This window comes from Lagenorhynchus albirostris, chromosome 15, assembly GCF_949774975.1.
Source record: "Lagenorhynchus albirostris chromosome 15, mLagAlb1.1, whole genome shotgun sequence".
Taxonomy (NCBI): domain Eukaryota; kingdom Metazoa; phylum Chordata; class Mammalia; order Artiodactyla; family Delphinidae; genus Lagenorhynchus; species Lagenorhynchus albirostris.
In genome coordinates, this window is record NC_083109.1 from 59,306,606 (window position 1) to 59,323,395 (window position 16,790).

General features: G+C 45.3%; 1 protein-coding gene across 2 annotated transcripts in view; it reads left to right on the forward strand.

Moving 5' to 3' along the window:
• Positions 1 to 16,790, forward strand: part of SNX29 (sorting nexin 29) — a 554,801-nt gene that overhangs the window by 2,378 nt on the left and 535,633 nt on the right. For both annotated transcript variants that reach the window (XM_060123064.1, XM_060123065.1), the window contains exon 2: positions 15,284 to 15,348. In XM_060123064.1, coding sequence (XP_059979047.1) covers positions 15,284 to 15,348 — 65 coding nt within the window. The remainder of the gene's footprint in view (positions 1 to 15,283; positions 15,349 to 16,790) is intronic.

Below are 16,790 nucleotides of genomic sequence, written 5' to 3' on the forward strand. Positions count from 1 at the left end.
GCTTTAGTTGCGGTGAGCGGGGGCTACTTTTCGTTGCGGTTTGCGGGCTTCTCGTTGCGGTGGCTTCTCTTGTGGAGCATGGGCTCTAGGCCCTCAGGCTTCAGTAGTTGCAGCACATGGGCTCAGTAGTTGCAGCACGCAGACTTCAGTAGTTGTGCGTGGGGTCAGTAGTTGTGGTGCACGGGTTCTAGGGCACAGGGGCTTCAGTAGTTGTGGCGCACGGGCTCAGTAGTTGTGGCTTGCGGGCCCTAGAGCTCAGGCTCAGTACTTGTGGTGCATGGGCTTAGTTGCTCTGCAGCATGTGGAATCTCCCCAGACCAGGGATTGAACCCATGTCCCCTGCATTGGCAGGTGGATTCTTAACCACTGTGCCACCAGGGAAGTCCTATATCATTTCATCTGTAAAGTTTTTAAAAAATATTTCTCTCTGAGATACAGGGACTCCTTTTTAAAAAAGCATAACTCAATTCCATTATACGTATAGGAAATGAGCAGTAATTCATTAATATCAGATATTCAATGTTAAATTTCCGTGATTGCCTTATAATTTTATTTTATAATGTATTTTTTTTTTGGCCACGCTGCGTGGCTTGCAGGATCTTAGTTCCCCGACCAGGGATTGGACCCAGGCCCTGGCAGTGAAAGCGCTGAGTCCTAACAACTGGACTGCCAGGGAATTCCCTATAGTGTATTTTTAAAAGTCAGGGTCTAAATATGGTTTAAACAATGCAAATTGGTTTGTCTTTTAATTTTTTTAGGTCTCTTTCTCTCTTTTTAAGGTTTTTTTTTAATGTTTAACATATTTACAGAATTGTACAAACATCACCATAATAAATTTTAGAACATTTTCATTACTCCAAAAAAAGAAACTTCATACCCATTAATAGCTGTTCTTCATTTTCTGTTCCTTCAGCCTCAGGCAACTACTAATCTACTTTCTCTCTCTATGGATTTGCCTATTCCGGATACTTCATATAAATCAAATCATACAATATGTGACCTTTTGTGTCTCTTTTCACTAAGTATCATGTTTTTAAGATTCATCATGTTGTAACATATATCTGTACTTCATTCCTTTTTGTGACTGAATAATATTCTGTTGTATGGACATTCCACATTTTGTTTATCCATTCATCATTTGACAGACATTGACTTGCTTCCACTTTTTGGCTATCATGAATAATGCTGCTGTGAACATTCATGTACAAGTTTTTGTGTGGATAATATGTTTTCATTTCTCTTGGATAGATATCTAAGAGCAGAATTGCTGAGTGTGTTTGAAGAACTGTCAGACTGTTTTCCAAAGCAGCTGCATCATTTTGCATTCCTGCATCATTTACAGTACTGTAAAAAGGTTCTGGTTTCTTCCTGTCCTCACCAATAGTCTTTTTGATAATAACCATTCTAGTGAGTGTAAAGTGGTATCCTTTGTGGCTTTGATTTGCATTTCCCTAATGAGTAATAATATTGAGCATTTTTTCATGTGCTTGTTGGCCATCTGTATATTTTATCTGGAGAGATGTCTGTTCAGTTTCTTTGTCCATTTTTTTTTTTAATTGGGTTGTTTTTATTGTTGAGCTGTAAGAATGCTATATAATTTCTGGCTACAAGTCCCTTATCAGATATCTTTACAAAAAATTTTCTCCTGTTCTGTGGGTTGTTTTTCACTTTCTTGATGGTATCCTTTGAAGCACAAAGTCTTTTTTTAAACTATGGGTTCCCCTTTCATCTCCCTCGTTTTTTTTGCCCCCTTGCCATTTTTTTTTGAAGGAAACAGTTTATCCTGTTAGGTTTCTTTGTGGGATTTTGCTGATGGAATCCTTTTGGTGTACTTTGACATGTTTCTCAGTTTCTCGCGTAGCCTATAAATTGGCAATTAGAGTCTGTTGTGTCTTGCAGCTGAAAATATTAGAGTGGAGGCAGAGGTAAGATGGGTACAAGGCCAAATACATTAAGTGCAAATAACCAGGAAGTGGAATGGTTAGGTAATGCATGCACAAGATAAATGGGCATCATGGGGCCAGGAACAACTAAGATGACCGTTAATAGGGGAGTGGACAAATATATGCGGTATGGTCACTTGATGGAAAACCTCAAAGACGTTAAAAGGAATAAATTAGATTTATACACATCACTGTGGCTATATCTCAACATTAATGTTCTCTAAAAATAAGCAAGGTACAGAATTATATTTAAAATATATACCTTGATGCACATCAAAACATGCACATAAAACAATGTTTATGGATTCACCTATGTGTGTAGAAGTAAACAAATTGCTAGGAGGATGGATACCTGCCGGATGCGGTGGTTGTGTCAGTGTGATAGTGTGATGATTTACTTGTTTCTCTTTAAAGAATCTAGTAGGTGGGAATACTTGATGATCAGCCTCTACTAGCTAAGGAATTCTGATTTTCAGATAATGCTTTTGCTCTTACTGGGGAAAATAGGACTTGTAGAGTCAGAAAGTCATTATGATTCTCAGGCACTGTCTTTGGTAAGACTTTACAGTTGAAGCTACTTGATGCTCATTTCCATCAATAATTACTCTGTCACGAATCCTTCTTAAGTTAGAAAGACCCTGAAACCCCCATTTCAAGGCCTGGGGAAAGCCAGACCCAGAGAGGTCAAATAATGAGTGAAGCAGACAAGCTGTAAGGGCCTGAAACACCAGAGTTGGGGGCTTAGTGGGTAATTTACTGCTGTGTCTTGTCTGATGTTTAGGTTCATTTTGGCAGCTTTTTTCTTATTCTTCTGGAATGTTGAAGGTCATGATTTTTTCTTTGGCATTGACTGCGTCATCTCCAGCAGTGGCTTGTATTTGGAGTAAAGGATCAGCTGATGGTGGAGGGGGAGATAAATTAGGAGTTTGGGAATAACATATACACTAATATATATAAAACAGGTAAACAACAAGGACCTACTGCATAGCACAGAGAAGTATATTCAATATCTTATAATAACCTATAATGGAAAAGAATCTGAAAAGGAATATATATATATATATATATGCCAAATCACTTTGCTGTACACCTGAAACACAACGCCGTAAATTAACTATCCTTCAATTTAGAAAATGGTTAAAAAAGAATCAGCTGAAATGAGTGAACGGAAAAAAGAATAGCTGTGGTCATTCAAAGCAGAAAAAGTGATGATATCACCATTTTCTCCCCCAATGAAGGCACTGGGCTGATCTGTTACGGCAGATTGTCAGAAGAAACTGTTCCACTGTCAGCAAACATTTGACTGCCCGCCTCTCTTGTGAGCCAGTGGCAGTGGACTCAGTCCCACGGATCTCCACTCTCCCACTTCCCGGTTGCATGGCTCTGCCCGGGTGACCAACAGGAAGTCAGATGCTCAGAGGTCTTGAATTTTGGAACTAAATTCTCTAAATTCTGGCAATGTGAACATAATCCCAGATAAAGCACCTCCCGTCCTGCTACCGTCTTGCCTGCACACAGGCCATGCACTCTCAACGGGGTGATATCACCCCTGTGGGGGAGAAACATCTATTCTTGTGTCTGAAGCACAGATATGCATGATGTATGATATATCTGTGGTATTAAAATTTCATGGCGGGGGTGATTAAGGAAAAAATGTCTAAAAAGCATCCTGACGGAGAATGAGAAAAAGCTGGAGAAATGTTGACATAGGCTGAAGTAATTTTATCACTATCATGTAAATTCACATTTTGCTTTTACCCTTAACATTTCTGGATAAAACTTTATCATATTGCTACATGGTCTTCATATTGGTCACTTTTATGGACTTCATAATCCATCAGTAATCCATCATTACACATATGGCATAACTTTTAAATTACTGACTTTACTTGTGGAAACTTATCCCCCCCCTTTTTTTCCTTTTTGTTCCTATTATACATAATGATGCAGTGAACATTTTTGTTCAAGGTAGTTTTTCTTCCTTTTGATGATGTCTTTGGGATGATTTCCCTGAAGTAGTGTTAACACGAAAGTGGTGATGGTTCTTGATTGCTCTTTCCGCCAAAGCAATTGCACCTGTTTAAAACGCTACCAGTGAGGGGATTCCCTGGTGGCACAGTCGTTAAGAACCCGCCTGCCAATACAGGGGACACGGGTTTGATCCCTGGTCCGGGAAGATCCCACATGCCGCGGAGCAACTAAGCCCGTGCACCACAGCTACTGAGCCTGCATGCCACAGCTACTGAAGCCCGCGTGCCTAGAGCCCATGCTCCGCAACAAGAGAAGCCACTGCATTGAGAAGCCTGCGCACTGCAGTGAAGAGTAGCCCCTGCTTGCCGCAACTAGAGAAAGCCCTCGCGCGCGAAGCAACGAAGACCCAGCACAAAAAATGCTGCCAGTGAGAGTGAGGCACTGGTAGCAGCAGAGCCTGGCCAGAAATTCAGGGTTCAACATTCAGCAGTCATTTGTTGGATGACAGTTGGGTGCATCTTCTTAGCAGAGGGCTGTACTGTCAGTGTTTGTTGAAGGGAATTGAAAGAATGTACCCAAAATGTTAGAGTAATGGGTGCGTTAACCAGGACTCTTCCTCCCACACACCCGGCTGTACCACGCAGCCTGTGGGACCTTAGTTTCCCGACCAGGGATCAAACCCGGGCCCCAGCAGTGAAAGCACCGAGTCCTAATGACTGGATCGCCAGGGAATTCCCCAGGACTCTTTTTTCAATTACATGTGGTGGAAGCTGATTCCAGCACAATAGGAGTTTAAAGCATCTTGTGCTGGAAAGGTCTAGGGATAGCCTGGCTTCAGCCTCAGCTGGTGCTTAGAGAGTCATCAGGACCACCTTTCTGTCCGGCTGGCAACTCTCAATACTTTCCTCTCTGTTGGCTTCACCCTCAGGCAGCCTCCCCTCCATGGAGGCAAGACGGCCACTAGCAGCTCTTGGGTCACATCCTACAATGTAGCAACACCCAAGTGGGCAGGCCTTTTCCAGTTGCTCCGGCAGAAGTCCTGGGGCTGACTCATAGTGGTCTGGCTGGCCTCGCGGCCATCCTGGAACCAACCCATCACCGTGGCTCTGGCTGCCTATGCCTGGATCATATGCCCAGTCCAGAGCCCAAGGGTGGCGTCTGTCCCACTTGTTGTCTGGATGGAGGATGAACTGAAGGGGGAGGGTGGCGTCTGTCTCACTTGTTGTCTGGATGGAGGATGAACTGAAGGGGGAGGGAGGGCTCTTGTCATTTGGTGGGGGAGGTGGTCAAGGAAGACCTTGCAGGGAAGGTGATGTCTCAGCAGAGACCCGAGGGAGGCGAGGGTGACTCCTGAGCAGCTGGACAGGTGAGGATGCCTTTTGCTGAGGTGGGAAAGGCTGTGGGAGGAGCAGCCTGAGGCCTCCAGGGGGAGTGAGGACCCTTTCCCAGCCCTGACTTCTGCTCACCCATCCAGAAGCCCTCAGAGGCCTGTGCTCCCCGGCTTCCCACGACAGGGGAAACTTGCCCACTGGCACCCCGTTTCTCCTTGCCTGTGACCGCATAGTTTGGAATCCGCTCTTTCCTCCTCCACCTTAAAAAAAAAAAAAAGCAAAACCCCCAAATGACATTAAAGACTATTATGAAAACAATATACCTATAACTATACCTTTCTAACATATTAAATATTCAGATTTTTAGGTATTCCACTTCTGTGTTCAAAGCATATGCATTTTACCTAATTGCATTGAGTCTACATTTGAATTAGTGTTTTCACTTATTATAGCATTTACCCATGTTCCTTCTCTTCACAATTATTTAAAAATGCTACGTAACGTTCCACTAAATTGACATGCTGCAGTTATTTAACCTTTCTCTCATTGTAGGAAAAGAAAGTAAATTCCGTTTATGATGTTCTAGGATGGAGTTGGCAAGCGTTTTCTGTAAAGGGCCAGATAGTAAATATTTTCTGCTTTGTGGGCCATGTAGCCTCCATCCCAACTACTCATCCCTGTTGTATAAAAGCAGCACTCACTTTCACTTCCATTTTCTGATGAGGGAATTAAGAGTCGGAGAAGTTCAACAACTTGCTCTGGTTCTGTTTTGTAAATAAGTTCATTTGTATAATTTTGTTTTTAGATTCCACATATAAGTGATAACATATGATATTTGTCTTTCTCTGTCTGATTTATTTCACTTAGTATGATAATCGCTAAATTTATCCATGTTGCTGCAAATGCCAATATTTCATTCTTCTTTATGGCTGAGTTGTATTCCATTGTGTATATGTGCCACATCTTCTTTATTCATTCATCTGTCGATGGACATTTAGGCTGCTTGCATGTCTTGGCTATTGTAAATAGTGCTACTGTGAACATGGGGTGCATGTATCTTTTCGGATTAGAGTTTTCTCCAAATATGTGCCTAGGAGTGGGCTTGCTGGATCATATGGCAACTCCATTTTTAGTTTTTTAGGGACCCTCCATACTGTTCTCCATAGTGGCTGTATCAATTTACATTCCCACTGACAGTGCAAGAGGGTTCCTTTTTCTTCACACCCTCTCCAGCATTTGTTATTTGTAGACTTTTTGATGATGGCCATTCTGACCGTTGTGTTTCCCCGGAGCTTTGCCAGCAATGAGGAATTTCAGTTTAAATGTTTCTTGGTGAACTTAGTAGTTATACAGTGGTAACATGTGGTGGTTGATTTGGTAAGCCTATAATTTCCATTTCTCCAACCATGAGGGAAGATACACTTTCTCTTCAAAGTATTTGCACACTGCAGTTATTCTTTTTATTTTCTGCAGCAAGGATTGGGAAACTGGGCTGGCCACCTGTTTTGTAAATAAAGCTTTATTGGAACCCAGCCACACCCATTCTTGCTGTTGTCTCTGGCTGCTTTTGCACTCTGATTGAGTAGCTGGGACAGGGACCATCTGGCTTGAAAAGCCAAAAGTATTTACCATTTTGCTCTTTACAGAAAATATTTGCCGACCTCTGCTCTAGAGGGAATTCTTTGCCCATTTATGAGTCCACTGTTGACCCAGTCTTTGTTTTTATGCATCACAAGTCCACCTGGGTGGCCCGAGCCCATCTGCCTCCAAGCAGAGTCTGCCTCTTTCCATTGTGTGGTGAAGGAAAGTCTGTCCTTTTGTCCTCCTCCAGCTGTGCCACTTTACCCCACAATGCTAGGACCCAGTGCCCTGACTTTGGGGGTGAATGATTGTCCATTTTATCTGTTCATGTGCTAATGCAGACAAAACTAGTGCTTCACTCATGCAATATGCATTGCATGCACGAGGGCATTCTGGTCCTCTCCATTTAAAGCAGCCGCTTGAGGGACTACAGAACCGAACCCCGGAGTCTTGATCCAACAGTTGTCGAGTTCCTTCTGTGAGGAGGGGAACCAGAAACACAAATCATCTGAGACAATGCTCCACATGCTTACAGGGCTCCATAGAAATGCCACGTTAATTGCAGTTTTGCAGGGTGCATTGAACAAATCGTATAATATCATTGAATGTATCATGTGTTTGTTATATAATGTCAGTAAGTCATTTGTTGTGTTCCAGATGTTATGGCCCCTGTGTAGATAATTCGGTGCAGGAGGAGATGGGAACAAAAGGGCCTTTGGCCAGAGCTGGGAACAGCCATTGTGGAAGGGGTGGCCCTCACAGAGGGCCTGGCCGCTCTCGTGAAGGAAGAGCTGTGCTGGACAGGGCAGCAGAGAAATGAACTGGAGGCTGGAGCGGCACGTGGGAGCAAGGCACGGCTTTTATTAAACTTGGGGGAGGTATTATGACATCCCCGTATGCTGTAGGGATTGCCTAGATGATAAGAAAGAATTGACGATGTGGGAAAAAGAGGGACCGTTGCTGGAGTATGTCCTTGAGCAGGTGAGAGGAGATGGGGTTCAGAGCACAAGTAGAGGTTTAAGTTTTTTAACTTCTCGGAGCCTCAGTTTCATCATCTGTGACATGGGACAATCAAACTTAAGTTAGGGCAGAATTTCCCAGTTGTGGCACTGTTGACATTCGGGCTGAATGATTGTCACGTGGGGCTGTCCTGTACACTGTAGTAGATGCCAGGAGCAGCCCCCTAGTTGTGCCAAAAATGTCTCTAGACATTGCCAAATGCCCTTTTTTTTGCGGGGGCGGGGACATGAAATCCTGGTTGAGAATCGCTTCTCGCCACCACTTCTCTGTAGGGCCCCTTTTAAGTAAACCTCCTTGAAGTCTCCTTATTTGAGAGTGCCTGCTGTTTCCTGTTAGGAGCCTGAGTGATGCAGAAGTTAAGGACTTACTAGCCCCTAACAGACACTCCCGTCAGTGTAATCAGAAACATGAGAGAGAAGTGAGCTTGGCTTTTCTTCCCTGTGTTTCAGTGGGGGTCTGGGCACTATCTGAAGTCTTGTCCCACCCCTAGGGGACTCTGCTGTGGTGGCTTCTTTGGCTTAGAATGTGCTCTAATCTACCTGTTGCAGTCCTTTCCATAAAGTATTTTCTTACGGAGGTGAATTTCAGATAATGTGAAACCATGTATGCTTTTAATACAATTAGAACAATGAACAACTGTTAAGTTAGAAATTTAACAGTTATAAAAACAATTAACCATTTAAAAGTGAACAGTTCAGTGGCAATTTAGTACATTTGTAATGTGTAACCACCATGTCTATCTAGTTACAAAGCACTCTCGTCACCCCCAGAGGACACCCTGTACCTATTAAGTAGTAGCGTTCTATCTTTATGGGTTTACCTATTCTGTATTCTAGTTCTTCCTGTTTTTTAAGCGCAGTTCAAGTTCCCGCTTTTTCAGTCAGGCTTCCCTGGCCCCCAGAAGGCCAGCAGTGTGCTGTGGAAGAGGTCAGGCAGATCAGGGTCTCAGCACTGCTTTGCTGCCTGACCTCGGGCAGAATTCCTGGCCTGCAGTGGGCACCCAAAGAACCTTACCATCTTTTTCTTTTCTCCATTATGCCCGCTGAGTGCACTGCAAGGATTGGCCTTCGAGCAGAGAAATGACTTTCCCTCTGCCACTGCATAGAGAGGCAGGGAAATACCGTTGTGTGTGTGTGTGTGTGTGCAGCCTTGCCCAAGTGACCTAACTCCCTCTGTGGATGGGCACCATGATTTCCTTGACCTCCTGGGTTGTGACAGGGATTGGAGAAGGATATATGTAGAGTGCCTTGGGGGCATCTTGCTGGTTTTCCCCTCCCCACATGGCAGAGAAGCTTTTTCACCTTTATACTCCCCCAGGGCAGTGAACACAGAGGCCAGGATTGGATTGCTTTGCCTGTGCTCTGGAGAGAAGGAAGCCTGATGAAAGGACTTGTTAGAGCCAGAGGTATAGGATTGCCCACAGCAACAGCAATAATAGTTAATATGTATAAAGTGTTTGGTGTATACCAGGCACTGTTCTAGGTGCATGGTATCCATTCACTCATTAATAGCTGTAGGAGGGGACTTCCCTGGTGGTGCAGTGGTTAAGAATCCATCTGCCAATGCAGGGGACATGGGTTTGAACCCACACTGTGCGCCACAACTACTGAGCCTGCCCTCTAGGGCCCACGAGCCACAACTACTGAAGCCCATGTGCCGGGAGCCCATGCTCCGCAACAAGAGAAGCCGCCGCAATGAGAAGCCTGCGCGCCGCAACTAGAGAAAGCCCACGCACAGCAACAAATACCCAATGCAGCAAAAAAAAAAAAAAAAAAAAGCTGTAGGAGGTGCAGAGGGGTTAAGTAACTTGTCCTTGGTCACATAGCTGATGATGTAGGATTCAAACCTGCCCTGTCCTACTCTGAATCCCTGCTCTCTCTCCCCAGGAGGTCACTGAAGGCTAGAGATTTGTGGGAAAAAATAGTGTAGGATCTTAAGGATTCTAAACATGAAAGACAACAGCGATGCACCTGAACCAGGTGACTGACTTTCAAACGCAGGTGATTTCTAAGTTAGAGCCTCAGGAGATCACTGCATTTCTCTGACAGGTTTGTGGACCCTGGGTGTATTCCCCGGGGTGCCTTTCTGTTTTCATTTTGATGGTGCTCTATTTTCATTTTGATGGAGCCTGTTCTGTGAATCACTTTGCTGTATACCTGAAACTAACACAATATTGTAAATCAACTATACTCCAATTAAAAAAAAAAAGAAGCCTATTCTGGCTCATCTGGTTGATAGTGTTGACTCAGGGCTATCCTGACAGAAGGGAGGAAGCAGAAAGGCTGGGGTTTCATAGAGAAATCATTCCTGAACTGGCAGTGGGGCTGTCACTGCAGGTTTGTTACAGGGGTTGAGGGTGAGCAGGATTTCACAGATGGCTGAGCCAGTGGACTTGAAATTGAATCCTTCCTTAAGCACTTCCGTGGGTGAAGGTCTTTTCCTCTCAGCCCCAGTGCTCTGTTGAGTGGAGCCACCTTTCCTTCTTTGTCAAGGATTAGATGCCAGTCAGTTAATGGCTTAGCCCACAGTTGAGGCTCAGTAGGTGGGCACTGGCTCCCTACTCCTCTTGAGTGGTTGCAGCCATTGAGGCTGGAAGATTCTTCTTGCCCTGGGAGGGGTCCTGTATTCTCCTCTTGGTCCCTGGGAGAAGGTAGGAAAGAGCCCGCTAGCATCGATTGCTCTGCCTACCTGTCTCCACAGACACCCTACACTCGCAGACTGCAGAGCTAGGAGGGTGTGATCTCATGCAGAAACCAGTGCCCCGAGAAGGGAAGTGACTGTCCGTGTCACGTGTCCAGCAAGCAGCCCGGCCGGGATGAGAACTCCTGATGCCTTGTGACTTCCCACTAGCACTCCTTCCACTGTTCCTCAGGGCCATGGGCCTCCTGGGCACCTCCTGCCATTGGTGAATGCTCCCAAGGCCACCCGTACTCCCTCTGCCCTACAAGACCCCCTTCTCTTCATCCCCGTTCAGACCTGGGATGGCCACAGGTGCCTTTTCAGGGGTCAGGACTGTCTTTTTCAAGTACACTTCTTTTTTTTTTTTTTAAGTTTCCCCAAAGGAATGTGTCTTGCTTATTACTGACATTTCGTATGTTTCATTCATTGGAATATTTCTTTTTTTTTAAAATTTTATTTATTTTACTTATTTATTTTTGGCTGCGTTGGGTCTTCGTTGCTGCATGCGGGCTTTCTCTAGTTGTGTCGACGGGCTTCTCATTGCGGTGGCTTCTCTTGTTGTGGAGCATGGGCTCTAGGCGAGCAGGCTTAAGTAGTTGTGGTGCATGGGCTCAGTAGCTGTGGCTTGCGGGCCCTAGAGAGCAGGCTCAGTAGTTGTAGCGCCCGGGCCTAGCTGCTCTGCAGCGTGTGGGATCTTCCCGGACCAGGGCTCGAACCCGTGTCCCCTGCATTGGCAGGCGGATTCTTAACCGCTGCGCCACCAGGGAAGCCCCAAGTGCACTTCTTGTCTGGGGAGAGATCGCGTCAGCGAGGGTGGGTGTGTGGTGGGCCGAGACCTGCACAACCTCAGGCTGTTTCTCTCTAGAGAACAGGCTTTCTTCCCACGGTGGAGAGGCTTTGCAGGGTGAGGCAGAGGAGGCTGCTGACCTTTCTAGAGAAAGCAGTGGAACAATTCCATCACAGAGATCTGGGATCATCGTGCATATCACTAGGGGTAGCTGCTGTATCCTTGCTCTTCACGGTGGGTCAGGCACCAGCAGCAGCAGCATCATCTGGGACCTTGTGAGAGATACCGAATCCCAGGCCCCACCCAGCCCTTCTGAATTAGAACCTGCTTGGAGATCCGTGTGCATGTGAAAGCTTGAGAATCACTGCGCCAACAATTATCAGTAGTGAGATGATGGAGATTTCTATTTTCTTTGTTTATTTCCCCCTGACTTGTCATTATTGTATTTTTTCACATGAATTACTCTTTTTTTTAAATTGTGGTAAAATACATGTAACATAAAGTTTGCCATCTTAACCATTTTTAAGTGTACAGTTTGGTGGTATTAGATACCTTCACATTGCTGTGCAGCATCCCCACCATCCGTCCCCATGACTCTTTTCATCTTGTTAAACTGCAGATGTGTAGCTATGAAACCCTAACCCCCATTCTCTCCCCTCCCCTCCCCCTGACAGCCACCATTCTACTTTCTTTCTCTATGATTTTGATTGCTCTTAGCACCTCATATAAGTGGAATCATGTGGTATTTATCTCTTTGTGTCTGGTGTGTTTCACTTAGCGTAAGGTCCTTAAGGCTCATCTGTGTTGTAGCATATTGCAGAGTTTCCTTCCTTTTTAAGGCTGAATCATATCTATTGTATGTATATGCATACATATTTTGCTTATCCATTCATCTGTCGGTGTACACTTGGGTTGCTTCCACATTTTAGCTACTGAGAATAATGCTGCTGTGAACATAAGCATACAAATATCTCTTCAAGACCCTGTTTTCAATTCTTTTGTGTATATACCCAGAACTGCTGGGTTATATGATAGTTCTATCACATGAATTACTTTTATGATCAGAAAGAATAGCAAAAGCACTTCAGGGGGAAAACCTTGTCAAGTTTCCAGTTGGCGTTGCCCAAGGGCAAGTAGAGTTGTTGGGTGCAGTACTTGGAAAAAGGAGGAAAGCAAGCCTGACTTCCCAATTCTGGTGTTAGAGAAGAGCTGAAACTAGACCTTCTGCTAAATGAAGAGCAGGGTGTTTTGATAGACACAGGTGTCAAGAGCAATGTTTGAGGGCCTAGGGTCGGTGGGGTCTCTAGCCATCCTGAATGACGCTTCAAGATGGCCTCTGGTCTGGTGGGAAGGATGCGTGAGCTATCCTTTCTCAAGACCTCTTCCAGAAAAAATAGCAGTGGCAGAGTTTGGGAAGTCAGCTGTATTACTGTGTGTCCATGGAGAGTCGACTGACTGGTTTGATCTCCGGGCCTGGGGTGAGGCAGGAGCCCGTGTGGTAGTCCTAACAACGCTTGAGGGGCACGATCTCCAGTCGGGGTCACCATTCCACCTATTTTTTTATGTGTTTTTTTAAAAAATTAATTAATTAACTAATTAATTTTTGGCTGCATTGGGTCTTCATTCCTGTGCGCAGGCTTTCTCTAGTTGCAGTGAGCGGGGGCTACTCTTCATTGCGGTGCGTTGGCTTCTCATTGCAGTGGCTTCTCTTGTTGCAGAGCATGGGCTCTAGGCTCGCAGGCTTCAGTAGTTGCAGCACGTGGGCTCAGTAGTTGTGGCTTGCAGATCTAGAGCGCAGGCTCAGTAGTTGTGGCACATGGGCTTAGTTGCTCCGCAGTGTGGGATCTTCCCGGACCAGGGCTTGAACCCGTGTCCCCTGCATGGGCAGGTGTATTCTTAACCACTGTACCACCAGGGATGTCCAAAGGTTCCAACTATTAGTATTCAAATATAGAACAAAACCTAAACCCATTATCATGGTCCACAAGACCTTTGTTACTGGCCCCTGCCTGTCTGTCTTTGCTTCCCCTTTTCTTTTCTTTTTCCCCTTTTCTGCTTTTTGCTCAAGTCATAAGAGGCTTCCTTTGGGCCCTGGAAGACCAGAAGCCAAGCTGTTCTTTCCTCTCTTCCCTGGCCATTTGCTCTGCCTGGAATGCTGGTCTTCCATATCTTTCCATGGCTGCTCCTTCTTGTTATAAAGGGCTCAACTCAGATACTACGTGTGCAGAGAGGCCTTCCCGGGCTGCCCTGGCTGACGTGGCCCTCTTGCTTCCTCCCTGTCTCATCACCCCATTTTGTTTTTCTTTCTAGTATGACTCTCTAACATCATCTTTATTAGTTTACTTAGGAGCTATTTGTTTCTTCCTAAGAGAATTTTCGCTCCATGAGAAGATGATTCTTTTATACCATTTAACTCCTGTGTCCCCAGCACGTAGAACATCGCCTGGCACACAGTAGAAGTTAAATAATTACCGAGTGGGTCAATGCATGTAATTGCTTGTCTTCTCTGAGCTTCAGTTTCCCCATCTGCGACTCAGGGATCCTACTACCTGGCTGGTAGGGTGGTCGTGAAAATTACAGGGCACAATGCATTCAGAGGACTCAGTTTTGTGCCTGGCATGCAGGAAGTGCTCACCACACGGTTACAGTTGTTAGCAACCGGGTGGCCCTGGCATGACTTCCATGAATCACTGACCATCTCTAAGGTGATGCCCTGCTGGTACTCCCTGGTGAAGCCCAGGCTGAGCTGCCCAAGAGAGAAGCAGCTCAGTGGCAATTCAAGGCCTGCTGTGTGGAGCATCTGCCCTTGTACAAACTCTAAATTTGGGTCTCCTTTGAAACAGTTGTGTTCTGTGTCTGGTGCATCACAGTAGGTAGCTGTGTCTCTGTTGATTGGAGTCACTGGGTCTCTTGTGGAGCATCATATGTGGTTCTGACAGTGGTCTGCCTGGGGCTTTGAAGTGTCCTTGCCCCACACCCTCTTAAATGGGAGTTTGGTGTATGCCATGTGTATCAGTTGAGAATGCTTTTGGCTGTAAGTAACAGCCCAATCAATGTACAATGCTTGAACAAACGGCACTGTTTGTTGTGTGAGAGGTATGAGATTTCTAGTATTGGTTCAGCAGCAAAATGAACATCGGGGCTGGTGTCTCTGTGATTCTCTTGACCTTCGCTGCAGGCTTGTTGCCTCAAGGTAGCAAGATGCTGCTCTGGCTCCACCCGATGTGTTTATGATTAAGGCATGAAGGATGGAAGAAGGAACGAAGCCCTTAACATCTGTTCTTTCATAAGGATGGCATAATTTCCCCAGATGCCTCCCAGTGCTCTCTGCTTACGTGTCATTAGCTAGAACTTCTCACGGGCAGCCTTACAAGAGAGGCTGAGAACAGGAGTAATTAGGTTTTTCATGGAAAAATAATGTTGGAGATGATGGTGAGGTCAGCCAACAAGCAGTGCCTGCAGACTAGGAAACTTACATTTTAAGTTAGACTATTGGTTCTCAACTAGGGGCAATTGTGTTCCCCAGAGGACATTTGGCAGTATCTGGAGACATTTTTGTTGCCACAGCTAGGGTGTGTGTGTGTGTCTGTGTCTGTGTGTGCACACGCTAATGGTGTCTAGTGGGTAGAGGCCAGAGATGCTGACAGACATCTTAACAATTCACAGGGCAGCCACAGAGAATTATCTGGTCCAAATGTCAGTGACACCAAGGTCGAGAAACCCTGAGTTAGACTATTCCAGTAACATCATCCAAATTTGGGGAACACAGTTTAGCTGCTTTCCTGGGTTGCAGTAACAGGAAAGTGGTCCAACTTCATTGTAATGATGTAGATTATTGATACCTGGTCTTGTTATTGATTTTACTAAAGAGAAGGCTGCTGCTACTTGGGCACAGCCGTACACTACATGTCAGAGAGTCTTAACAGAAAGCGAATGTCAAACAAAACTAATTAAGCCTCATTGCATTTTAGGATCACAGAACAATGACATGAAAAGACAATTTCTGCTGGAGCGACTGCTGGATGCAGTGAAACAGGTAAGAAGAAAGCTGACGTTTGACTTTTTGGTCAGGTCATAGTGTCAGATGATCAATGAAGAAGTCATTTCCGCCCTTCTATCTACACAGACTTCCTCCGGCTTTGTATCTGGGAACGGTGAGGCTAATCATTTTCCCCAGCAAATGATAGTTATCAGTGGTAGGGACAAAGGAGCTCCTGCGTCCTGACTTCCTGGACACCCCTGGAGGACCCGGTCCCGTCCTTCACAGATGTCCCCTTGAGAAGGGCACTGAGTGGGTTTCAAAGCCTCATTTCCAAGCAGTTGTGTTTTAGGGCAACTCCTAAGGGTGCTGCAGTCGTGGTTGGAGTTAGGACCCCGTGAGCACGAGAACAGGAGTGAGGCTGTGCTCAGGACTGTGTGGATCCCGCGGGTGGGCTCTGCTTGCTTCGGCTGATGCTATTTTCGATGCCTGGCTCTTGGCTGGGCGTGGAAGCGAGCTTTGACACGAGGCTGGCGTCACTTCGCTTGCTTGCAGCTACCAGACAGGCATCATTTCTTGCACATTCATCGCGTGCCCGATTCTCTGCTAAGTGCTTTACATCTAATCCTTCCAACCACCCCGTGAGATAGTTCTTGCAAATATTGCCATTTTACAGATGAAGAAACTGAAGAACTGAAGCTCAGGTCTGATAACTTGCTGCTGACGTCATAGTTAATAAGCAGCAGAGCTAGGATCCAGCCCTAGGAATTCACATTTTGGAAGGGGCGACTGGCGATTATCTGCGTGTAATCACGATATAGGGAGATAAATATGTACTTTAATGGAAGTGTCTGTTAAGTGTCGATGTGAGTCCAGAGAATTTAGCATCTGCCCAAGCCTCGAGGCGTCCAGGTATGGTGGGAAGGACACAGATTCAGGTGTAGCTGAGGTTGAAGGCCAGCTTCATCTCTTCACAGCTGTGTGTGCTGGGGCAACTCATCCAGCCTCTCTGAGCATCCTTCTCTTTAATTGGGTTACCGATCTCTATAGGGCTGTTGATGGAATTGCATTTGTTAAAGTGGGTAAAGGGCCATGGCCAGCGCCTGTTCCACAATAAATGCACAACCCACATTATTAGTTTCTTCTTTCTTTGCTCCAGAAATGGAAAGTAAAATAAGAAGATGAAGGGTTAAGTCAAGCCACGTCAAATGTAGCAGTTAAGCAGAAATAACTTGGATCTTCTGCCTAGAGCTGCTATTATTATTTTGGGGGTGAAAGTGTTGTATATATGCCTTTTAAAAATCAACTTTATTGTGGTGTAATTTGCATACAATAAAATATACCAATTTTAAGTGTGCAGTTCCATGAGTTTTGACAAAAGTATCATTTAAATGTCTACACACACACACACACACACACACACACACACACACAGACGATAATAAGGAATCTTGCGAACGTGCTACCCACAGTGGCGATTCTACACTTTTGAAGGAGTA